At 42.1% G+C, this 27,042-nt stretch overlaps 1 protein-coding gene across 1 annotated transcript in view; it reads left to right on the plus strand.

Moving 5' to 3' along the window:
• EP300 (E1A binding protein p300) overlaps positions 1-27,042 on the plus strand; it is a 103,446-nt gene that overhangs the window by 37,604 nt on the left and 38,800 nt on the right. Inside the window, exons 4-8 of the mRNA XM_039335546.1 lie at positions 19,096-19,351; positions 20,341-20,454; positions 21,687-21,923; positions 22,436-22,529; positions 24,522-24,659. Of these exons, the coding sequence (XP_039191480.1) occupies positions 19,096-19,351; positions 20,341-20,454; positions 21,687-21,923; positions 22,436-22,529; positions 24,522-24,659 (839 nt within the window). The remainder of the gene's footprint in view (positions 1-19,095; positions 19,352-20,340; positions 20,455-21,686; positions 21,924-22,435; positions 22,530-24,521; positions 24,660-27,042) is intronic.

The following is a 27,042-nucleotide window of genomic DNA, read 5'->3' on the forward strand; positions in this document are numbered from 1 at the left end:
AGACCGCCAACCGTGCATAGGTATCCATCGTGGGAACTACCACGAGTACTACAAGCTCTTACCAGAGCGCCCTTCGAACCACTCAAAACATGTGACATTCGCTACCTGACCCATAAGGTAGCATTCTTAGTAGCTATCACGTCAGCTCGACGGATATCCGAGTTAGCTTCTCTCTCAACGAGGAAGGACCTGTGTCATTTTCACAGGGACAAGGTAGTCCTAAGAATAGACCCTTCATTCATTCCAAAGGTCAACTCCTTTTTTCACAGATCACAGGAAATAGTCCTACCAGACTTCTGTCCAAACCCAGCTCATCCCCTGGAGCAACAATGGCACACCTTGGACGTACGAAGGGCACTAAGACATTACATTTCGCGCACAGCGGAATTCCGATGCTCGGAAGCGCTTTTCATAACCTTCCACACCGCTACTAGGGGCCGGAAGGTCTCGTCCTCTACCATCGGTAGGTGGATTAGGGCATGCATCACTGGGGCATACCAGGCGGAGTCCTTGCAAGTCCCCAAGCATATCACGGCCCACTCGACAAGGAGTGCTGCCACCTCAGCAGCGTGGGCCATGCAGGCTTCTATTGAAGAGGTATGAAGGGCAGCCACTTGGGCCTCGCCCTCTCCATTCATTCGCCATTACAAAATCGACAAGTACTCCTCTGCAGAGGCCTCCTTCAGTAGGAGGGTTCTCCAGCAGGTTCTAGACCAAAGTTACACACGGGACCAGTCTATCCCCCAACCCAAGGGACAATAGGCTTTGGTATGTCCCACTGCGTGGATTATCCATCTCCAGTGCTGGAGAAGGGGCGTTGACTTACCTGAACGCCTTTTCTCAGAACGGAGATGGATAATCCACACCCACCCTTATAGACTAGGATAATAGGGTATATTTAGTGGAGCCAAAACGTCTTACTGTCAGTCAATGGCTGCGCTCGAGTCAAGACTGGAGAATCATGGTCCAGGACAGGGCATGGCAACTTTGGCTGACTGATCTGATTGGCCAGGAATACAGTCTCAACCCACTGCGTGGATTATCCATCTCCGTGCTGAGAAAAGGCGTTCAGGTAAGTCAACGCCCCTTTTGACACCTTGCTAGGCGACTGGTGGTACTCAATATTGCCATATCTTAAAAGTGGTACAATGAGTGAAAAGGTTGAAAACCCTGCTATAGAAGGCTTGCACAAAGGCCTACAACTCACACAATTGTCTGCTGACTACACAAAGTGTGCACAAAGGCCTACAGCTCACAGAATTGTCTGCTGAATATACAAAGTGTGCTGGCCGTTACCATTAAATTGGTCTTGCCGCCACCAACTGATTACTAGTGTGCTGGCTGTTACCATTAAGTTGGTCTTGCCACCACTAAGTGGATTGTATGTGTGCGGGCCGTATCATTAAGTTGGTCATGCCGCCCTGATCTGCTGCCATCAGGAGCATTGCATAGGCGCTGGACGTACCGTTGAGTGGTCCTGCAGCCACCATTAACCAGTTAAGTATTGGCCGTTTCCATTACGTTGGTCTGTCGCCACTATCTGGGTTGTGAGCGTGCCGGCGATTGCCGCCATCACCAATAGCCAGTACTTGGCCTCTTACCGTTGAGATCCCTCTCAGTCACACCACTGAGACATCTCTTATTTGCAATGGCAAACAACATTGCTCCTCAGACCTCTCAAAATGCTTCCAATAGTCCTTCCAGGCATAAGAGGTCCAAATCATCCAAACAGGAGGCTGCTGGGAAGCTCAGGGCCAAAGCCATCTATGGCAAATGATCCTAAGGCTGCTGACAGAGAAGCAAGCAGAAGACACCAGGCATTAGAGAAACAATTCTCCAAAGCAGAAAAGCGCCAAAACACAGCAGAAGCTGGGCAGGCCTCCCCTGTTCCCATGGAGGCATTAATTTTTGGCCCTCTAATCGCTCCTGCAACCTCGGCTGCCCCAAGTGCCTGGTCTCCAGAAGGAAAAGCAGGTCAGTTTGCTTTTCCCAGGGCAGAGCAGGTGGAGATGGTCCCTCACAGTGAGGGGCCTGACCTTCAGATCCCTGCGCTTATGACTTGGGTTAGGCCTCTGAGTCCAGAGGCAATATTTATACCCACACTGGCAGGACTCCAGAAGCTCAGGGAGCATTATCATTGGAACAATTACAGGCTCTGATCTCTCAAGCTGTCACCCAAGGCACAGCTTCGTCACTACACCAGAGATCCAGACCTAAGTCAGTATATCAGGGTTCCCATCCTATCTATCCCAGGAGAAAGTAACAGCATACCAGGGATCGATTTCCCCTTCCCATTCCTCCAGGAGCAGAATGTTGCTTACAGGGAATTACGAACAGACGGAGCAGGGGCTGTCAGAGGATGAGGATTTATCCCCTGACCCTCCTCCCTTCGTAGGCCTCTTTAATCCGGCCCTCTTCAAATCCCTGCTCCACAAGGCCAGCAGCACCACTCAGATTGGCTTGGAAGGGGTCCCTCAGGCTTGGCCTTCCACCAGTCAGAGTACTAATGGCATGGTGTTTTCAGAACCCACCTTTACCCAACAGCACATCCCCTGCCCCCCCCCTCTTTAATACAGTCCAGAGACAATGGGGAATGCCTGGCACCTTCCCCTCCCAGAGGGGGGGACAGACAAGAAGCTATTTAATGTGGACCCAGCACTATCATAGATGCTAGCGGTCCCGGCTGTAGATAAATCCTTAGCACCATTGTTTTCTTCCTTCACGTTGTCTGGAGATATGGCAGAGGCCCTGAGATCAGAGGACAAGAAAGCGGAACTCACCTTCCGCAGGACCTATCAGGCCTCAGCATGCGTGGTAAGGGTGGCTACATCCATCTCCTTTGCCAGAACCTCTCTCCTCTGACTCCACCAGCTGCAGGCTAGGGTCCCGCCAGAAGAGGTACGGATGCACCACGACCTAAACAAATTAGTGGCTGCATCAGAGTATATGGCAGACTCGTTGTTAGACGCTGCCAGATTTTCCTCTCAAGCAATAGCATCCAGTGTCACCGCTCGTAGACTGTTGTGGCTCAGACAGTGGCGAGCAGATGCTAAGTCCAAGTGGCAGTTGGCCGCAGCCCTGAACAGGGGCAGCCAGTTATTTGGAGAGGCCCTAAATCCTTATCTGCCTGAAAATAAGGATAAGCACAAGGTCTTGTCCCACCTTATCAGGAGAGTAGATAGGACGGCTGCCCCCTACAGCCGCAGGCAGCCCTTTTGATCAGAAACAGGGTCGGAGCTTTCTCAGTTCTCCCGCTGTACCTTCCTAGACCAGACTGTCACCCCGACAGATCTGGCAACAGGGACAGATCCAGACAGCAATTTCAGTCCAAGTGGCTCTTTCGAGGCATGGGAGGCCACCCCTTTCAAAGGTCCAAATGACTCCAGGGAGGAATATCTCCCATAGGAAGCAGGTTGGCTCTCTTCGCACACAAACGGCAAGCCACCACTACGGACTTCTGGGTCCTCAACACCATCAGATTCGGCCTATCTCTGGAATTCACCTCCAAACCGCTGAGGCATTTTGTCCCTTGCCCAGCACCCAAAAATCCGGTCAGAAGAAGTCTCATGAGAGAGACCATTCAGCATCTCCTGGAGATTCAGGCCATAGAGCCGTTTCCGGCAGGCAAAAGGGACGGAGGTTCTATTCCATTCTGTTCATTGTTCAGGACTTCAGGAGGATGGAGGGCAATCCTTGATTTAAAAGGATTAAATATTCACTTGGCATACAGGAGATTCATATTGGCAGACATCAGAAAGGGGGACTCCTGACGTCCATCGACTTGATGGAGGCCTCCCTACATATTCCCATCCTTCCCGGACATCGGAAATACCTCAGGTTCTGCTACGCAGGCCAAAACTTCCAATACAGGGCCTTACCTTTTGGCCTCTCATCGGCCCCCAGCATGTTCACAAAGGTCCTGGCAACACTTGCCACGCACTTGAGGACGATTCCGGTACATATCCAGTGCTACCTGGACGACATCCTCATTCAATCCTCCTCAGTCCAATCGGTTCAGTCAGAACTGGCATTGTCCATAAAGAACCTCCAGGACCACAGGTTTTCAGTAAATTTCCAGAAAAGTCAGACAGTTCCGCCTCCTTCACTTGGGCACGTTGATAGATACAAGGAAGTTCGAGGTCTACCTATCTCGGGAACGTCGGGACAGCATCCAATCCCTAGTCACTCAGATTCAAAGGGAGCATGTAGTCCCCTTGGCTATGCTTTCCCAATTATGGGGAAAGATGATTTCCTGCATAGCGATTGTGCCTTGGGCCCACTTACACTCCAGAAACCCGCAATGGTTTTTGCTCCTGTTCCAGAGACTGGTCACCAGTTCCTCCAGCCAAAGGGTAAGGGTTCCGTCACAGACCCTAAAATCCCTCCAGTGGTGGTTCTACCCAGCGGTGGCAAGAAGACCACCTGGCTTATTCAAACCTTGGGTGCCAGCTTGTTCGGCTGGGGAGCGCACCTACAATCGCAGTTGGTCCAGGGCCGGTGGTCCCAGTCAGATCTGAAGCACAACATGAATTGGTGGGAACTTGGAGCGATACACCTGGCCCTATGCGACTTTCGCAGCCCAGTAGCGAGATAACACGTTCTAGTCCTCACAGACAACGTGGCGGCAAAAGCCCACATCAACTGGCAAGGAGGTACTCACTCCAGGTCCCTTATGGCCGAGGCTCAATTGTTTGGAACCTGGGTAGAGACCAACCTCTTGTCCCTCAGAGCCGAGCAGATCTCGGGAGAGATGAATCAGCAAGCTGATTTCTTGAGGAGGACAACAGTGGACCACTCCAAGTGGCGCCTGCATCCAGACCTATTCAGGGAGATTTCTGAGAGGTTCGGTCACCCAATACTGGACTTGTTCGCTATCCAGGCGAATTCCCAGCTCCCGAAGTTCCTCCCCAGTTTTCGTCTCCAGGGGCAGAAAGGGCAGATGTCCTTCGCAGCCCGTGGCCCAGAGGGCTGCTGTATGCGTTCCCTCCTTTCCCTCTGCTCCAGGCAGTGATTTGAAAGATACTGCAGGAATGGGCAGAGGCAATACTCATTGCTCCACACTAGCCAAAATGGCCGTGGTTTGCCGATCTCGTGAGTCTTTCGGTCTCTCCCCCGTGGAAGATACCTCAAGATCGAATCTCCCTCAGCCAAGGGGCTCTATAACACCCAGAGCCCCAGTGGCTTCAGTTAACCGCCTGGCATTTGAACAGCGGCTCCTGACACAAGAGTCCTACTTGTCAGATGTGATTACTATGATTCAGGCTTCAAGAAGGCCTACAACTAATAGAACTTTGATTCCACATGGAAAAATTTCTGTAATTGGTGTGCAAAGCAACAGTTAGACCCTTCAACAGTTACCGTTCCAAGAATTTTGGATTATTTACTGGAGAGACTCGAGGGGCTTAGCGCCCAACACAATCCGCAGACAGGTGGCTGCCCTGTCCACGGTGCTCACACATGGCAAGTCAGAGCCCTTGATCCCATGGTGCACTCCTTCGTCAAGGGCGCGATTAACGGCAAACTGCCCATGATTTACAGATATCCCTCTTGGGATCTGTCCAGGGTCTTACAGGCCATCACTTCACGTCCATTTGAGCCCGCCCGAACCTGCACCCTACAGTTCTTGATGCTCATGGGTGCCTTCCTAGTAGCCATCACATCGGCTAGGCGCATTTCAGAGCTGGCAGCTCTCTCTGTCAGAGAGGACTTATGCATTTTTCATTCAGACAGGGTGGTCCTACGATTGGACCCCTCTTTCGTCCCCAAGATCAATTCATTGTTTCACAGGGTGCAGGAGGTTGTGCTGCCGGAATTTTACCCTCAGCCGTCCCATGACTTGGAACGCAAATGGCACACCCTGGATGTGCGCAGAGTCTTACGTCATTATATTAGACAAACTGCATCCTTTCGCAAATCTGAAGCCCTCTTTGTTTCCTTCCAGCCCTCCTCAATAGGACAGAAGGTGATTGCCTCCACCATCGGCAGTTGGATTAGGGCTTGCATAGCAGGTGCATACCAGACACACTTCCTGCCAGTTCCAACTCGAATCACCACACACTCCACTTGCAGTGCGGCAACCTCAGCGGTGTGGGTGACACAAGCGCCAATTGAAATATGTAGGGCAGCGACATGGGCGTCGCCTTCTCCTTTCATAAGGCATTATAAGTTAGATAGGTTTGCCTCTGCAGATGCCTCATTTGGCAGGAGAGTGCTCCAGTGCGTAGTACCAGACGGTGGGACACAGGCCCAGACTACTTCCCGTCCATAGGGGCAGTGAGGCTTTGGTATGTCCCATCTGTGGATTCTCCACTCGTCATGCTGGAGAAGGGGCGTTGTCTTACCTGAATGCCTTTTCTCAGCATAACGATGGAAAATCCACTCCCACCCTTTAGGGTCAGTCAGGCCCTGTGTCAAGGATATTTGAGCCACCACATTGAAATGTCATCAACAGCTGTGCCTCGTCGTGACTGGGGTTTCCTAGCCTAAGGAGAGAGAGGTGGCAAAGGTTGATTGACTTAGTCTCTAGGGAAGGAAGACAAGATCAACCCATCTGTGGATTCTCCATTGTCATGCTGAGAAAAGGCGTTCAGGTAAGACAACGCCCCTTCTATGAACTTGAATGTTTCTTGGTGTTCATCTTGTCTAAAAAAATTATATATTTAGGTTGCATGCTACCTCACACCATGCTAATTAAGAAGAATGGCCTACGCATTTTGTATAAAAATTGTTAAATTAACAATATTTTTAAAAACACTATTCAATGCTTATCTTCAGAAATTGATGGGGGATAGTAAATTGGAGGAGCCAGAAGATTTTATGCAGTTCCCTTTGATAATCTTGAATTAAAGAATTTAGACCATTAAGTCAAATCCCACTCAGTGCAGGATTCAAACTAAGATGTCAATCGATGCCTGAGTTTTTTTTTTTATTGAAAATTTTTAAAATTTTACAAAACAAATCCCCTTCCCAACCCCCCCCCACCCTCCCATACCCTCCCCCAATTCCCCAAACCTCCCTAACCCTACCCTAGACCTCCCAGAGTTGATTACAGGCTTATCCAAAATGTTTCAAAAAAAAAAGAAAAAGAAGAAAAAAACTTAAAACACCTATAAATCCTAAACAAATCTAAATACCTTAAGTTAAATAAATTATCTCTAAAAAATAATAATAATTAAAATCATTAAACACATTATAATATACTCTAAACATCTTCTAATCATACTTATAATATTATCCATCATTCTATATAAGTTCCTTCCAAAACACAATTTTAAACACAACTTTCTTTGAACATCTATACCTACAATATAAAATCTAAGATAAATCATTAGCAAAACTGAATACATTTAATTAAACAAATTATACTCTCTCCAAAACTTTAAGTATTACTTAAAACTTAAAACGTTGAAATAAACAAATTGTACTCCCTCCAAAACACAAATTTAAACATTACTTAAAACATAAAATATTAAGAACCCCTTATACACATCTAATCAAATTTCATCTTGAAAATAGTAATAATACTGATATTATTATCATTTTTGTAAACTCCCTCCAAAACACAAATTTAAACATTAATTAAAACTTAAAAAATCCCTTATACACATTTAAGTCTTTAAGATGCCTGAGTTTTTAAAATTAACTAATGGATCTAAAATGTTATTGAAAATAATTGCGTTATGATATGCTCTATAGTCTTCCCAGATATTTTTATTTGGTAAATTTATATAGCCAGCCATCTCACCCAAGCAGCGTACAAAATTTAAAAAACACAAATGCAACAAAATAAAACAATAAAAACATAATTTGAAGGGAAGTACATGTGATTTCCCTAGCAATACAGCCACTTTGCAGACTCCATCCATGTCCATGTTACTGGATCCCCTGGCCAGACAGTAAAACTATGTTTTCAGGTCTTTCTAGAATGCCAGCTAGTTCAGAGCCAATCTCATCTAAGCAGGAATGATGTTCCAAAAGACGGAGGCCACTGTGGAAAATTGTTGTGTAATTGTATTGCTTTTGGGGAGAGGGGCTATCTTCAGTTACTTCAAACAGGATTAAGATAATTAATGTCTTCTAGTTATTTTTTTTAAGATCTACACTTTGTTCATCTTTTCTTTGATTGGGCAATCAATCAAACTTTTATTTGTTCCTTCACTTATTTTAATCCAGATTCTCTCTACACTGAAATCATTCAGAGTAATCATACTTAACAATGTAACTCCTCCCTCTCTCCATAGTTTCTGTACCTTTTGAACAAACTGCAACCTTCAGTCACAGTACTCCTGTCTGAGTTCTCAGCTTGCCAGTATTCCAGTACGTCTATTAAACCATATTTGCTTTTGGTTCTGAAAGTTCATACTCATCTTGTTTATTTCCCATACTCTGAACATTAGTGTATAGATATCTAATGTCAAACACTTTTATCTCATCCAGTGAACTTGCTCTTTTGTTTGACTACTTTCTTTATGGAAACCTACCTCTTCTATCAGTTTTTCTGGTAACATCTCATTTGTATAATCTGTTAAGTGTTCTTCCTTTCTTATCTCAAGTGTGGCCACTTGCTTTGCCAATCTTTTTTTTTACTTCAGGAGGTGCTACATCAGCGGTTCTCAACCTATGAGTTGCGACCCCATTTGGGGTCGAATGACCATTTTACGGGGGTCGCCAAACAACGCGATCCGCCATCGCCGTCACAGAAAGGTTGAGAAACGCTGTGCTACATGGTTCTGCTTGCTGCATGATAGCCAAGTTGTTTTAGAAATCACAATCACAGATTTCTCTCTGTATTTCTGTTTTTGAATGTCCTACCAGTTGAGGATTATTTTTTGTTCCCATTTCAGGCCAGGCAAAAACACATTGATGAGTTAGAGGGAAAATGTTAATTGAACTCAACTTATAAACTCTTATTTGATCTTTCAGTAACTTTACTTCTTGGAAATACTCCGCTTTTTATTCTTTCTACAATCTCCATTTATGTAATAGGAAGTAGCTATTTCATCACCAATATAGGTAAATCAGCACCTTCATAACTATTGATATAGTGAATTACTTTTTTATGTTTCATAATTGGGTACACAATCATTCAGAACACGAACTACTCACTTGTCTGTTCCTGCTGTATTCTATCTGGAAACCTAATGGTTTTTTCCTTCTTAAATGTGATTATACTTTCCTTTTACTGTTTCTGTTCATTTAATTTGTATGCTATCCAGTCCTGAAAGCTCTAGGTAGTTTACAATTTTACTTGAAAATATCATCATCTTCTGTTTACCTCAGAAGGAATGAGGAACACAAAATGAACAGTCAATAGATCTTAGGGTATACATGTAGTCATCAACTTACAATCATTCATTTAGTGGCCATTAGAAGTTACAACAGTGACTTACGACTGTTTTTCACACGACCTATGCAGACCGATGCAGCATTCTTTTTTTTTATTGAAAATTTTATAAACTTTTTACAATAAAATACCTCCCCCTCCCACCCCCTTAACCCTCCCCCCTCCTTCCCAGAGCTGAATACAGGGTTAAAAAAATGCAGCATTCTTGTGATCAAAATTTGGACACTTGGCAACTGGCACATATTTATGATGGTTGCAGTGTCCTGGAGTCATGTGATCCCCTTCTGTGACCCTCTGACAAGCAAAGTCAATGGGAAAGCCAGATTCACTTAACAGTAAAAGCCGGATTCCCTTTAACAGTTCTTACTAACTTATCAACTGCAATGATTCACTTAATTGTGGCAAAAAATTGTAAAATGGGACAAAACTCACTTAACATCTGTCTTGCTTAATGGAAATTTTGGGCTCAATTGTGGCTATATGTCAAGGACTGCCTGTCTTTCTTTTTTGTATACTGAAATAATCCAAAATAATTGTAGATAATATGGACAAAATTTGTCACACATAGGATTTGATTTATCCTTATGGTCAGAAATCAAATGAGGGCAGAAATAGCATGTTCTTTATCAAGATTTCTAGAAATCATATGTCACCTATACATTATTCTCCTTTGAAACATTAAGGAGCTAAAATATGTTTAGCTGGAGTTCAGCTCCCTATACAATGTGCAGTTAGGCATGGATTGAATCTTTTTTCCTCAGATTTTTGTTGTTGTAGTTATTGGCATGATAATAGTGTAGCAGGGATGTGTTTGTTTATTAAATAAATTTTTAGCATTTCAGTTCAGAGTTGTGGAAATGCTGTTGCTGTCTCCCGAAAGGGCAGAAATTTGTGTTTATTGTCCATTGCTTTTACAAGATAGTTTTCTTGCTAGAGGAGGAATAGGTTTTGGCTTATCTATTTTAAATGTATAAATTATATAGAGTTTTTCCCAATTGCAGAGAAAAGTTATTTAGAAGTTGATTAGCCTATATCTAGTTTGGAAGAGTAACTTTTACCAGTCTGCTATATTTCCCTGAAATAGTTCAATTGATATGATCTGAGAGGAAATGGAACATTTTGGCATTGCAGTTTTTGCACATATGATAGGATTTTATTTCTTTATATTAATGATATGATATAAGGTAGGAAGCTATATTTGAAAAGTAACTTAGTGACCTTGTTTCCTCTTAATAAGATCTAAAGTTACGGTTGAAATAAAGTACTGGAGTGGTTTTATAATAACACCTGCATAGTTATAAAACTTTAAAATAAAATATAGTAATCGTATATTCTAAACAGTTGTGTTCTCGCAAAAGATTAAAAACAGGTATAAGCAGTGTTTTAAGTAACTTTTATTAAGCTGAATGAACACTGTGTAATAGTTTACCACTTATCTACATAATGTAAAGCTGGACAAAGAAACAAAAAAGCTTGATCTTTCTTTGAAAGCAGTAGCATTCCCCTCACCCTGATTTGAACAATTTGACCCTTTGTTGACTGAACATATAATGGCAGATTCTTCATATACCTAAAACAATATAATTACTAGATATCTTATGATGGAATAGAGTTCCAGAAAGTAATCAAATATGGATTGCAGTCTGTTTTATATTGAGTATCTCCGTTAATTTGGAAGTATGGTTGAATATGTACCAGAAATCAGGAGACCATTCTAGTCCTGCTAGGGCACAAAGCCAACTGTGTGATCTTTAAATACTGACACACTCTCAGCTCTAGGAAGTGGGCAGTTGTAAACACCTTCCTCAATTTTGCTAAGAAAACTGCAGGGACTTATTCGGGCAATTGCTAGGAGTTAACACTGACTTGAAGATACGCATACACAAAAAATCATAGCAATTCTATGTTCTATGTTCTCTAGCAGGATGGATGTAGAATCCACCGATGGGTAATTTCAGCCTTCCTGCTCAGTGAGACTAAAACAAAGCTTTAGCCATGCCTCCCTCTGGGTGTGTCTTCCCAGTTTTTGTCTTAGTCTCAGCTCAGTAGGGCGCAAAAATTTTAGGCTCCATAGCTACGTTAGATTTATTCAGACTTGATTGGATTTTTCTCAACTTCTAAATTCTTAAATTACTTCAACTAATTGGATTTGGCTCAATTGGAAAGTATTTGGCAAGGACTCTGTCCTTTCAAACATTTGGAGCTCTTTCTGGGCTCGGGGGTTGGAGGCTGCAGGCCTTAATTGGGTGGGAGCTCCCATCCTGACGGATCGAAGCTCTCTGCGATTCAGATGACCAGCTGGTCAGCGGAGAACGGAAGCTTACTTGAGAGTGGCCGCCGGGGTTCCTTTTGCTGCGAACGTCGAAGCCACGAGGCTTTTTTCCTGCAGCCACAACCGGATCGCAGCGGAGGCTGCGCAATGAACCGCAAGTGATTTTCGCAAACGGAGGGAACAGGGATCGTCCTGTTTAACCGTTTGATTGCTGGATTTGTGGTTGTGTCTGGTTTTTTCACTGTCCCTTTTTGCTAGAACTTTGCTCAGCTTCTTGGGAGGCTCAGAAGGGAGCGCGGCCGCCATTTTGACCACATGATCATAGCGCGGCCGCCATTTTGAGAGGCCCACAATGCGGATGCCATTTTGTTGGGACCTATTGTGCTATATAGCAACATCTGATATTGCCTTAGTGCCTTGGTCTGCAAGTCAGGCCCGTACCGAGGGGTAAAATAATTCTCCTACACCCACAGCAAGTGTGGTAGAACTCTAGGGTGTTTTTTTTCCAAATTCATGGGGCTTTGCCTCGCCTTAAGTGTATCATTGTGTTAACTTCTTATTGAAGATCAGGCTCAAATCCTTAAGACCTATGTAAGTGGAGTGAGGAGGTAATCTTTCTGACTACCTGTTTCAATTAGTCAGTGGCCTTTAGAAGTCAAAGAGACTTCTAAAGCAGCCGAGCGAGAGGCCTTGAGGAGACATCTGGCTCTGGAGAAAGAATTCTCCAAGGCACAAAGGCTCAGGTCCAGTGGGACTGAAGTGGTTTCCCCCGTCTCATTGGATACTCCCGCGTTTGAGTCACCTTTTGCCTCTTCACAAGATGCCCTGCGGGCATGGTCTCCTCAAGAGGAAACTGAGCAGGTTGGTCCTCCTCACTCCTCTTCTTCCTCTTCGCACCAGGGAACCGAGAGCAGGCGTGCTCCAACGGAGGTTGGGGCCAGTTCTAGGGAACAGGGAGAGATGTGGTCCCAAAGCCAATTCCAGGCATTCATGCATCACGCTTTTAAGCAATTTATGTCCTTCTCTGGGAGTAGTCAAGGGCCTTCACATCTCCCTCCTCCCCCACCTATTCCTCCTTCCCAGGTGGAACACGACAAAAGACCCGGTTCTGGTATCTCCAAGACCTCCTCCCAATTAGGCGAGGAGGGTTCAATAGACCTGGAAATAGCTGACACACCCTTGTCTGAGGATGAAGAGGAAGCACCTGAGCAGGTGACTACTTTGGGTCTCTTTGATCCTTCTCTTTTCAGGTCTCTTCTCTTAAAGGCCAGCTCCACGGCCAACCTGACCTCTGCTCAGGAGGACAAACCATTCACCTCTACTAGCCAGGAGTCCAACCCCTTATTTGCGGAGAAGGTCGTAGAGGAGAAACAAATTCCCTGTCCGCTTGTTTTCCGGACTACGGTAGAGAAACAGTGGTCATCCCTGGCCACCACTCCTTCTCCAAGCAGTATGGAAAAGAAACTCTATAATGTCTCTTCTTCCTTTGCCTCTCTCTTAGAGGTGCTGGCCGTGGATGCTCCTTTAACCTCTCTGTTCTCCACCACTGCTATCCCAGGGGACATGGCTGAGTTCCTGAAAGCGGAGGACAAAAAGTTCGAGTTCTCCCTTCGCAGAGCTCACCAGCATGGGCGATCAAGGCGGCGACCTCATCCTCTTTCTTTGCAAGATCATCAATAATGTGGCTCCAGGATCTTCAGGCGCTCATTCCTCCGGACCAGGTCAGGGCACACCAGACACTGGGGAAGCTAGTGGCAGCCTCAGAGTACATTGCTGATGCATCTCTTCATTCAGCCAGGTGCTCGGCCAGATCAGCACAGTTGCCTCTCGTAGGATGCTGTGATTGAAACAGTGGCGAACTGACTTAAAGTCAAAGTGACGCCTGTCAACCTCCAAGTATAGTGGAACACACTTATTCGCTGCAGTCCTAGAACCACATGTCATTGAGGGCAAGGACAAGTGTAAGGTCCTGGCGCACCCCTCTAAAAAATCAGATAGGCGGCATCAACAGGAATACTGCAGATAGCCATTCCGTCCCAGTGGACCCTGGGAGTGGAGGCAGCCCTTTCGGGCAGGGCAGTCCTGGGATTGGCCCAGAGGCTCATGATCCTATCCCCTCAGGCAGGATCGTCAACAGAACCACCAGAATAGTGGAGCCAGGGGTCAATCCCAAGCCGAACGTCCCTTCAGGGGTTCGGGCAGTCGTCCTTACAGGCAGTCCAAGTGACGCCAAGGAGAACTACCCCATAGGAGGTAGCCTGGTACTGTTTTACGACATCTGGGAGGGCACAACCTCCGACGCTTGGGTCAGAGAAACCATAAGACAGGGTCTTTCTCTAGAGTTTCAATCTTCTCCCCCAGATTGTTTCATACAGTGCCCGGTTTCAAGAAACACGACAAAAGCACAGTTAGTCACCATAGCCATCGCCCACTTACTAGACATCAGGGCCATAGAACTGGTACCTCAGGATCAGATAGGAGAGGGGGTTCTACTCCATCCTATTTGTAGTTCCCAAAGCCTCAGGAGGATGGAGGGCAATACTGGACCTAAAGGGTCTAAATTATTTCTTAACCTACAGAAGGTTCAAGATGCAGACCCTAAAGTCCATCTTGGCCAGCATCAGGAAGGGGGATTTCCTTTCCTCCATCAACCTGACAGAGGCTAACCTTCACATCTCGATTCTCCCAGAGCACCGCAGGTTCCTGCGGTTCTGTTACGCGCACCGGCATTACCAGTACAGGGCCCTCCCCTTTGGCCTCTCTTCAGCCCCGAGGGTCTTCACAAAAATTTTGGCCATACTGGCAGCCCATCTAAGGATGATGCCTGTGCGTGTACAGTGTTATCTGGACGACATACTAGTGCAGTCCAGATCCTTCCAGTCAGATCTGGAAATCACGATTCAGACACTTCAGGATCACGGGTTCTCCGTGAACTTCAAAAAAAGTCACATGACACCTACAAGACGTCTGCTCCACCTGGGAGCATTGATAGATTCGGGTCTATGCAAGGTCTATCTCAGGAGCGTCGGATCAGCATCCGAAAACTGGTCCAACAAGTTCGGAGAGAGAAGGTGGTACCCCTGGTACAACTATCCAACTCTTGGAAAAGATGGTCTCTTGCATGGGCATCATTCCGTGGGCCAGGCTTCACTCCAGGAACCTTAAGTGGTTCCTTCTTCCCTTCCAGAAACAGAATATCAGTGCTTCCAACAAGAAAGTCAGGGTTCCCCATCACACGCTGTCATCACTCCTATGGTGGGCCTTGTCCGCCATGACCAAGGGCTCCATTTTCAAGGAGCCTCCCAGGATCACCTTGACCACAGATGCCAGTCTATTTGGTTGGGGGGGCCCATCTTCAGAACCACCTGGCCCAGGGTCAGGGTCCAGGTCAGACCTGGCTCACAACATAAATTGGCTCGAGCTCAGGGCCATCCACCTAGCTCTCCAACGGTTCTCCTCCCTTGTGTCAGGGAAACACCTATTGATCCTGACAGACAACATTGCAGCCAAGGCTCACGTCACAAGCAGGGAGGGACCCGCTCCTGATCACTCATGCAGGAAGCCCTGACCATAGGGCTTTGGGCGGAGTCTACTCTGAGCTCCATCAGAGCGGAACACATCTCGGGGGAGGCAAATCAACAGGCAGAATCCCTGAGCAGGGCCACAGTGGACCACTCGGAGTGGAGGCTGGACCCAAACCTGTTCAGGGAAATATCGTACAGGTTTGGCCATCCATGTCTAGATCTCTTCGCCTCCCCGGGGAATGCGTAGCTCCCCAGATTCTTCACCAGGTTCCCAGCAAGGGGGGCGGAGGGAATGGACGCCCTCCAGTGCAGGTGGCCGGAGGACGTGCTTTATGCCTTCCCTCCCCTCCCATTGCTGCAAGCAACAATACGCAAGCTGATTCAAGAGCAGGCGGAGATAATCTTAATTGCTCCATACTGGCCAAGGCGTACATGGTTTGCCGACCTTGTGGATCTGTCAGTCTCACCACTGTGGAGGATTCCCCCGGACCGAGTGGCCCTCAGCCAGGGGAATCTCCAACATCCGGATCCACAGTGGCTTCAATTAGCTGCCTGGCACTTGAGCGGGAAAGTCTGACTAGGCAATCCTATTCCTCCGGGGTGATGTCGATGATCCAAGCCTCCAGGTGCCCCTCGACTAATAGGATTTATGATGCCACATGGAGAAACTTCTGCTCGTGATGCAACAGGCAGTGGCTCTCACCACTCTCTGTAACCATTCCGGACATATTGGAGTATTTACTGGATAAATAAGGGTTTGTCATCCAGTACCATACCCAGGCAGGTAGCGGCATTATCAACGGTTCTCACCTGTGAAAACCTAGTTCCCTTGTCACAACACCCAGCAGTCAGTGCTTTTCTCAAGCTAGGCCACCTACGGTACATCGTTACCCGTCTTGGGATTTGTCCAAGGTGTTGCAGGCCTTAACTTTTCATCCATTTGAACCTCATAGCACTTGCTTCCTTCAATTTCTTACCTTGAAGGTGGCCTTCCTAGTGGCCATCACGTCGGCCAGGAGGATTTCAGAATTGGCCGCTCTATCGGTCAGAGATGACCTATGTACCTTCCATGAGGATAGGGTGGTCCTCAGGTTGGATCCCTCCTTTATTCCAAAGGTTAATACAGGGTTCCATAGGTCCCAGGACTTGGTCCTCCCTAACTTCTGCCCTAATCCCTCACATTGTCTGGAAAGACAGTGGCATAATTTAGACGTGCGCAGGGCCCTGCGCCATTACATTAAGAGAACCTCAACTTTTCGAAAGTCAGTGGCTTTGTTCGTGTCCTTTCAACCCTCTGCAATGGGTCAGAAAGTTTCTTCTTCCACCATTGGCAGATGGATTAGGGCTTGCATTTCTAGGGCTTACCTTTCTCAGTCTCTTCCAGTTCCTTCACACATCATGGCTCACTCAACGCGTAGAGCAGCGGCTTCAGCGGCCTGGTCTACCCAGGCTTCAATTGAGGAGATTTGTAGGGCAGCAACGTGGTCCTCTCCCTCTTCCTTCATTAAACATTATAGGATTGATCAGTTTGCAGCGGCGGAAGCTGCTTTTGGTAGGCGAGTCCTACAGCAAGTGGTTACTTCTCAGGGGACACAGGCCTAGACTTCCCCTCCCTATAGGGATATGAGCGCCTTTGGTATGTCCCATCGGTGGATTCTACATCCATCCTGCTGGAGAAGGGGCGTTGTCTTACCTGAATGCCTTTTCTCAGCTGGATGGTGTAGAATCCACACACCCCCCCCTGTTCAGGTAGTCTAGGCATGTGTATTAACTTTTTATTTGGAGCCTTGCACCAAGACTTCGTCAGGGATACTTCGCCTCAACAAAAACTGGGAAGACACACCCAGAGGGAGGCGTGGCTAAAGCTTTGTCTTAGTCTCACTGAGCAGGAAGGCTGAAATTACCCATCGGTGGATTCTATACCATTCTGCTGAGAATAGGCGTTCAGGTAAGACAACGCCCCTTTTGAGAATTTATTCAGTGCTCTTTAAAAAAATTAACTGAACCTACAAGATATTAAAAAATAATATCACATTTACCAGATCAGTAGACAACCCACCCACCTCAATTGATCACCCATGAATTTGAAAGTGGGGAGGCATCATACATTTACTGAGAATAGAAGGAGATGCTAATGATTGCAGATACCTGCAGGTTAAAGTTCTGTTTACATAACAATTTTTAATTCTTTATGTAACTTCTGAATAATCTATTCAATCTCTTCATTGCAGGTACTCATTCTGTATTCATAGGAATAAAAGAATAAAGAAAGAAATAGTTTGGTACCCCAAAGATTTAGTTCAACTTACATTAAATAATTTGAGATAAATAGATTCCTGCCTATTAGATCAGCAGATATTATACTTATCAAGGGTCATTGAACTCATTAATTTTACTTATAGAGTATATATAGATGGTTTATGTACAGAGTAATTATGCCTTTTGTTTTTTAGAGCAATGTTTCTTAGCCCTGGCAGCTTTCAAATGTGGCCTCCCAACTCTCAGAATACCTTAGCCAGCCTCATTACTGGCTAAGGCCAGGGTAATCCACAATTGATTTTGATAGGGGTGGGCAAGCTTGATTGTCAGGGAAGGAAGCAAAGCAGGGTCGTCTAGAGTACATGTCTATATATTTTTCTTTTGTCTTGTGGAGAGATTGTTTAGGGTTCTTTTCTTTTCAGGTAACTCTGAACAGGCGTCAAAGTTAATATCTTGGGGTGGGGAGGGTAAATATATTGCTTTGATTTCAATAAGTTACCAATTCAGCTTAAAAGGAAAGGCCGCTTGACTTCATTTCCTAAAGTGCAATCAACATTTATCTATTTGACTAACCAAATTGATTTCAACTAAAAGATTTTTTTTTTTTAGAATAACTCACATTAGTGAAGATGAAGGCAGGACAAAAGCAATAGAATTACATTACATTAAATCATGTAAATATAGTTGATAGAATTGTTCCATGTATTTATGTCAGCTCTTTAAGATAGGTCAATCAGAAACAGAGTCCATAATAGCTACTGGAACTGTATTGTTGTAGGTGTAATAATAAAATCTTGACAGTTTTTTCTCTCCCTCTTAAAGAAAATCAAGATGGGGCAATCCTGAGTTTCTGTCTCGCCCCTCCTCTCTTTTTAAGACTAAACTGTTGGTTACATAGCTGCATTTCTTCTTCAAGCTTTTTTGGTTCTCCACAGCTTTTAAAAGTTTGTCTCTTTTATCTCGTATGAAAACTCCACTGTGATTGTAATGTTTGAAGGAGTCATGCGTAGTGATTTCAAGAGTTGATATTGCAGTATGACCACTTTTTACTCCTCTGGTTTATTTTATATACTTCAGATAGTTCAGGATGAACTTGAAAGAATCCCCCTATTTATGTTCTGAACTCAAGGAAAAATATCATTTCTTGCTGATCTGTGCTTAAGGGAGCCTGGAGATCCTTAAGATTGGTAATGAAAGTCGTACAAAAATTATACAGGCTAGCGCTGAACTGATATTTACTATAGTCAGTTGTACAGTATATCTGGTATCTCAGCGGAGGTTTTATGCTGAAAAGACCCACTTTCATTTATCTATTTTCAATGATTCTATAATTAAATATATTTGTGTTACTCCATATGAAGGGAGCGATACAATTCTATGTTGGTTATCAAAGACTACAACTAATTCTAGTAATGAGATTACTTTAGTAATGAAATCATTTCATATGAAGTACTGTTTTGTGGGGGTAATAATTGAGATTGTGAGCTTTATCTAAGAGAGTACATGTAGTGGAGAATTCAAAACAAAATAGCAGTTTCCATCTTGTAGAACCAACTTCTTGAGAAAGTTAACTTCTTTCTGGTTTGTATTCAAAATAATAGTTATGTTTCCTTCAAGTTAAGTCCCAGGAAGAGGCTTAAAAAATCACTTTTCTAATTTTTGTTGAATTCAAAGAATGCTTTGTCTCCTTTTGATAGTGTCAGCAGCAGCAGACTCCTTCAGTTCAGCAGGCTAGTATGGTATCAACTGCTATGGGATCAGGAGCACCTACAGCAGATCCAGAAAAACGCAAGCTTATACAGCAGCAACTTGTTCTCCTCTTGCATGCTCACAAATGTCAGCGGAGGGAGCAAGCAAATGGAGAAGTACGACAGTGTAACCTCCCTCACTGTCGAACCATGAAGAATGTCCTCAACCACATGACACATTGCCAGGCTGGAAAATCCTGTCAGGGTAAGTACAACATTTGATTGCCTATATACTTGTGGTCATCTTCTATACAGCAGAGATTGGCAGAAAGTAGATCTGAATCTAATGTTAGTACTTCGGATGATTATGTTGGAAGTCAGCAAGAATTTATGTTAAACTTCCAGTTATTTAACATAAGCAACAATAAAACTACTTGCTTTTTCTCAGGCAATATTATACTGCTGAAATGAAAAATGGTTTGTAGTTCCAGTATTTAATAGAATGATGAATTTGAGATTAGATTTATTGATTTATTTAGCACATGGTGTTTGTGCATTGAGAGCCAGGGAGTCTACAATGTTACTACAGAATAGTTTGGCTGTCTTGAAAAGATTGCTAGTTTGTTTAGTTCACACCTGCGCACCAGGGTGCATCACAGGGGGAATATTAGCTTCACCAACAGTGTCTAATTGTTCTGTGCGAGCATCATCTGGAACTTTTCGCTACTGATTTTGCCTCACATTCTGGCAGGTCCAGCGGCAGTTGGCTTCTTGCTATCTCATGAAGCACCATTAGCTTCCCATCATAGTGATACTTGTATTTTGCATAATTTTGAACAGTTAGGTTGACAGAAGCTGAAGCAAGTGGCAAGAGCTCACTACATTTGCACGGTGCTAGGGCTCAAATTGCTGAAGTAAAGAGAGATACAACCTTTTCCACCTGACAAATCTAGCATTTTTAAGCCACTGAGCTACAGTACCTCTTGAGATCAGAGTTATAAATGCACGGAAAGTTTAGTAAGCATCTTGGTTTCTACTATGCAAGAAAAAAGAGTGGTCTAAATGATTTATTACAATATGTCCAGAAACTATAACCTGTGCTTGGCTGAAATGAATCCACAAGGTATTCATTATTAATAATTTAATGGTCACAACAGGGTTAGGCTTTCTAATTCTAGGAGCCTGCATGTTTTAAAGGATCAAAAAAAAATTCAGGTTTGTGTGAGTCAAAAAAATTTTTTTACTTTCTTTTAGTGGCTCATTGTGCATCTTCACGACAAATCATATCTCACTGGAAGAATTGTACCCGGCATGATTGTCCTGTGTGTCTTCCTCTTAAAAATGCCGGGGATAAAAGAAACCAACAATGTAAGAAGTCCCCTGATACCCATTATATTTGTTGTTATAATATCATTGTTAGGCTATTAACAAAATCAGAATCTTATCCTTACGTATACTATAATTTCATAGTTTTTTTATCAAAAGATGTATTTCTTCTTTATTGCATTACTTTATGTGCTGCCTCATAGGACACTAAGTACTTATAATGTAATAAAGATGCCTGCTCATTTTTGAGTTTTCTTCCTGTACTTTCATCCCTTTATTGCAGCCTTTGCTATCCTTCATTTACAAAAGTTATAACATATAGAAAAGTCCACAAAAGCTTTTGCAACTAAATTCCCTTAAATTGAATTTTTTAGTTAACAATTGCAGTAATTTAATTAATAAGACTTTGCTTGGCTGAGAACAATCAGTATGCCAGGTTATGTTAGGTCATGTTAAGAAAGTAACATATTTAGCTTCTCAGGGCCTGTAGAATGATATTTTAGTAAATCAATATTTCTCCATTGATGAAAGGTACATACTATGCTTTCCCTATAGTTGTAGATTTATTTTTCTATTTTTCCTTGCCTCTCCTCTACATAACTCTTGATTAAACTGAATAATTGGCAGGAAAATGACCAAGACATATTGAGTATGTAATAATAATTTTAAAATACTACAAATGCAAGAAGTTTGTAAACTGAGCATAAAATTATTTTATGAAAACTTAATTCTGAGGAGTTTAACACTTTGGACATTAATGTTTTTGGATGGGCTCCATTTTTGCTTCAAAATAGCATTCCTTGAGGGGAAAAAAACTTTTAACAGCTACAATGACTACTATTTCTTCTTTTCATTGCTATTTTGGAGGCCATTGCTGTTCCATTTTTTCCCTTGCCATGTCAGCAGGTCTAGTGAATCCTATTACAGAGAGCAAAGCTTCTGTCATATGAATGGGCTTTTTAGAAAGCTTTTTGACTAGACTTGTCTCTAATTCTGTAATTTGATCAATATAATAAAATCAGGAAAAAAATTCCCACTTGAGTCTGATCCAAAAAAATTATGTTTCTCATCAAGAACTTAGAAGAGTATTTATCCCAACAATTTGTCCTGATTCTGCCCAAAATATAATGTGGCTTATTTGATTTTGATATGGTATGCTATATGGTTCCAAATTTTTGATGTTTATTTAAAAATCTAGATTAACCTGGCTTAATGTCAGTCCAGCTGGTTTTTCTTTAATCACTTCTCCATCTTTGTGTTTTCATTGCTTCTAGCATTATTAGGTGGTGCTGCAGTAGGAATTGGAAATTCTGGTTCAGTGGGAGTAGGGCAGCAGACAACACCCAACATAAATGCTACTAACCAGATTGACCCCAGCTCTATTGAGAGGGCTTATGCAGCTTTGGGGCTGACATATCAAGGAAATCAGATGCCAACGCAGACACAGGCTCAAGTGAAAAGTCAGCAGCAAGGACAGTCACCACAAGGGCTTCGCCCCATGAATCCCACAAGTAAGTATATAGAAGACAAAATATATGTCTCATATCCAATAAAACGTTTGCCATTTACGGTATATATGCTTAGCACTGTCTTTATCCTATTGATAAGCATTTCTCTCTGAAGTGCCAAAAGAAATCTAAGGCAACAAATTATTACAAAAATTGAAAAAAAATCTTAAATTTGATACCTTTTCTTTTTTTTAACTTAATTATTAGTACATATTCCTACGGGGAGAGGAGCATTTTGGAAAAAGTGTGGCCATAATTTTTGTTTGATGTGCCTGAGGTCTCAGCGATTTACTAGATCTCCCTTAAGAATCCTATTGTATTTTGTCGTGAAGGGAAATTTCTCTACTAATGATAATTGTTTGATGCAAATGTTACGAACTTTGAATAAGCTATAAAAATCAGGAATGGGGTGGAATCTTACATTGTAATACAAACTATAATAAACTTTAAGGATTTGCTTTTTGTAAAACAGCACAGTAAGGAGGTTTGGGTTTTGTTTTGTTTTTCCTATATAGGTGCTAATCCTATGGGGGTGAATGGAGGAGTTGGAGTTCAAGCCCAGAATCTGCTACCAGATTCAATGTTGCATTCAGCTGTAAATTCTCAAAAGTAAGATTACTTTTATTTAACATATGATGTATAAAATTAGCAAAGATGGGCAGTTGCTGTAGTTCAGGGATGTCAAACTGCCGGACCATGGGCCGGATGCATCATGGCGAAACCGCACCCATCCCATTGCCGGCAATGGGAAAAAAGTTGTGATACATTGCAACACGTCACATGATGGTGTGAGTTTGACACCCCTGCTGTAGTTGAAAGAAGATTTTCAGGTAACTTAGCACCAAAAAGAAACTTTACAGATTGATTCCAGCATACCAATCTGGGCTTGAAAATGCATTAATTAGTGCTGTTCATCCACTACTTATTAAATTACCCATGCCATTTAAAAATCACTAAGACTGGGAATACCATTTTGTACCAGCTGAACTTTCCATTACTACATTACCCTGTGAGGTAGTAATTCAGACTGGATATTACTATTACTGGGATTGGAGGCATTTTTTTTTTCTTTTTCTGGTAAAGCTACAGCTGCTATACATTCTAAATTGGTTAAAAAGTCTCCTAAATATAGCATGATCTGTCTTGGATGATGCCAAATCAAGGAAAACATCCAAATAGTGCATTTGAAATGCAATCCTATAAAAGACAAATTATAATCCTCATTCAAGGCAGTTCCTTAGTGTTTTACAACAGCTCCATCTTGTCAGGATTAGAACTGCATGTTATCCTCAAGAAAAGGGGACAGGAGTAAAATCTTGTAATCATACAAATATTGAAATTTCCTTGGTTTTGAATTTTCTTGTGTGAAAGGTTATCATAACATCTAGAAATTCTAGGAAATTCATTTTTAAAAAGAACAGGTTTCCATGTTTCCTTTCTCAATAAAAAATAATGATTGCATCAGGGTATTAAAAATAGTTTAATCATAGTTACTAGAAAATCAGAGTATTGGATATAAAAAAGATATGATTGAGCTGACCGAAGTAATATATCCACTAGAAGTTAATATAAAGTATGAGTAAATACTTTTGCTTATTTTTCTACATTTCCCCCCTAATATACTTAGTAATTCATTGCATTTTAGGACAGGTGGAAATAAAATGTATTTCATTTTACTCTTTATCAGGTAGTCCTCGATATACAACCACAATTGAGCTCAACATTTCCATTGCTAAGCAACACAATTGTTAAGTGAGTTTTCCCCCATTTTACAACCTTTCTTGCCACAGTTGTTAAGTGAATCACCGCAGTCGTTAAGTCAGTGACACAATTGTAAAGTGAACCTGGCTTCCTCATTGACTTTGTTGTCAGAAGGTCACAAAAGATGGTCACATGATTCCAGGATACTGCAACCATCATAAATATGAGTCAGTGACCATAAAGATGCTACAACAGTCCTAAGTATGAAAAATGGTCATAAGTCATTTTTTCAGTGCTGTTGTAACTTCAGACAATTACTAAATAATAGGTTATAAGTTGAGGACTACCTGTATATTGAGATAACTACATGAGTTTATATTTCATTATAATTGGTGTAAATTAAGAGAATATAAATTACTAATAAAAAGACGATTAAAAAAAATACTTGATCAAGTGTTCTATTTGGAAATGCATAGGTTTTCTGAAGAAACACGTATTCAGAAGTACCGCATTGGTAACTTAAGGCTTTTAGTGACTGATGACTTGCTGGATTTTTATTCCCAATATCAAACCCATAATATATGCCCTTTTTAAATGCATCCTTATCTCCCAAAATTAATCTTTCAAAGATATATAAGAGAATTATGAGTTCTTTTTCTAATTTTTGTTTGATTTTAATATTGATAATTTTTACAAGAGAGATTGAAGTTCACATTCAGGAAATAAAAATGATTTGGGGGGAAACACAAAGGTTAATCTGTCTAAGATGAAATAATACACCTGATCATGCCAAAGCAGGAAACCTCTTATAAGAGGGGTACATAAATAGAATTGTTTTCTATATAGGGTATCACTAAATTATGTTTTAAGGTGCCTCATAAGATTCCACTTTGCTTTCAGTCCTATGTTGAATGAAAATGCAAATGTTGCTGGTCTGGGGGCCATGCCAACTGCAACACATCCTTCTGGTATTGGAATGCGAAAACAATGGCATGAAGATATTACTCAGGATCTCAGAAACCACCTTGTTCATAAACTGTATGTACTGATAAAATGTTCAAACTTCTAAACAAATAAGGCAGTTGATATAATGAGAGAGGTAAACATAGTATAATAAAGTATAAATCTGTAATGCTTTCTCACATTGTGTGATAATAGCTATTGATTTATTTTTTACTTATGTAATTGTTGAAACTGTCTTTATAGGATGTGGAACTAAATATAGGGCAGGGATCTAAAGTTAATACCATACATTTCTAATGAAAGGACAAATTGATCTTATGCTGAGAACTACTCATAATTTGTTGCTTTGTTAAGTGGATCCTATCATGGGGCAATAAAATCTATAGAGGCAATTAGTGCCAGAAAGTATGACCCATAGCTGGAAATCCATTTCTTCTATGTTGCCTTGAACTAATTTTACTTTGTGAGCATTAAAAATTAGTTTCATTGAGTTGCCATACATTGACCCTTCAGTAAGATATCTACATTATTTCCAGGGCTAAAATATTGGTTCATAGCAACATTGTATAGTTAAAAAAAAATTATATGCATGTACACCCATCACGCTGTTTTCCTTTAATATAAGCAGTGTTGGGCAAAGCAAAGAAAAAAGGTTAAATAAATAAATGTCAGAAGATAATAGAAACTTCAAAACCAATTTTAAAATAAAACTATTCACTATACCTCCCCAGGATTTTCTTTCCTTCCATGCCAGCCTTGCTTCCGCTATATCAATACACCATACGTTGCCTTTTGTTCTTTAAAGTTTTCACCTGTCTCTTTTTGTGACCGTATCAACTTCAATTAACTACAATTTTCTTGATTTTCTCTTTCTTCTTAATTAATTTTGTCTTCTGTATGACCAAACCATTTCAGTATATTATTTTTGTATAACTTCCTTTTGTATTCAAATGTGTAGTGCCTTTTTTTCCTCAGATTCATACATTTGGACTGTATATAGTATTACTTGGCATTAAACCATGTCACACTTCCCAAATTTTGCTCATTTTCACTTTCCTCTCAATCATAATTATACCCAACACAATCCCACACTTTATAATAAACAAATCTCACTGTAGATTTTGTGTTCACTGTTGTGCCTTCTCTTTGTATAAATTAACTATAATAGCATTATTCCAGTTGCCATAGACAGATACAATCTTTGCACACATATTAAATAGGTTACACAGCCAACCTGTCACAACCGTATAAATTCCTACTTTCATATACAGTATACCAAAAGTAGAAGCAGATCATTATAAAGAAAATATATCTATGTAGTTGTTAAGAGCTGACACGAGCTAGATGGCACCTGATCAATCAATCTAGATTAAATCAATTTCTACCCTCTTTATGTCATATATTTTAACTCATCCATTCATAATTTAAACCATGTATTCATCAAAGTTTTAGGTAATTAACATGCTGAGTTTGTAGTTGTAACATGGAGAAAGTGGACAGGATTATTAGATCTGCTAGCTTGGCTACCTGTCTATTAGATTGTTACCCCTTGTGGCTCATGGAAACTGCTTGGAGGGGATATAAGATTGCTCCCGTGCAGTAGTATTTTTTTTTTTAAGGAGCGAGTAATTTTGGCCATCATTGGAGTCAATGGTTCTGGACAATTTTTGTCCAGGCTCCATGGCATCCCCTAACCCTGTTTTATGAGCTGCATTGGTTAACAGCAGGAGTCTGGATGCAATTCAAGGAACCTGTTATTACCTCTAAAGCCATTTATGATATAGGATCTGGTTATCTGAAGGACCATCTGTCTTTCATAATTTCTGCTATCCTGTATGATCAGGCAGAGCCAGCACGCTTCAAGTGCCGTCCATTGAACAGTGTTATCTGATGGGACCTAGGAAGCATGCCTTTCTATAGCCTATGCCTGCCATCTGTAACAATCCCTTAGAGATTATTCAGAGGCACTCTTAAAACCTGACATTTAAAAACCCCCCCCCCAAGCCTTGGGCTGTAATGGGTGCAGTATTGTGTGTTATATGGCTTTTTTAAAGCTTGAAGCAGGGGTTGTTTTGTTTTATGGATCTCTGATTTTTGATTTGTATTTTCTGAATAATTCTAATATAAATAATTGCATGCAGTAGAATTGGGTGGTCTTATAAATATAACTATAAAATTCCCTCTGTCCCATATAATCAGACAAATGTTATTTCAATATGGTATATCCTTTCCTTTTCTCCTAGTCTTATCATACATCATGGTTGTCATCTTTTGGGTCATGGATACATGGCCACAGATACTAATTGTATTTTAAGTGTTGGCTAAATAAAATACATTGATAAAAAAGCTATTATAACTTCAGTAATCACTGGCAATGCGTTTATTATTTATCATTCAGAGTGTCTACAAATAGTTAAAAATACATTGCAATACCCGCAAGTGTTTATTCTGTTTGTAG

This window comes from Crotalus tigris, unplaced genomic scaffold, assembly GCF_016545835.1.
Source record: "Crotalus tigris isolate CLP2741 ecotype Arizona unplaced genomic scaffold, ASM1654583v1 scf7180000017644.4837335, whole genome shotgun sequence".
Classification (NCBI taxonomy): Eukaryota; Metazoa; Chordata; class Lepidosauria; order Squamata; family Viperidae; genus Crotalus; species Crotalus tigris.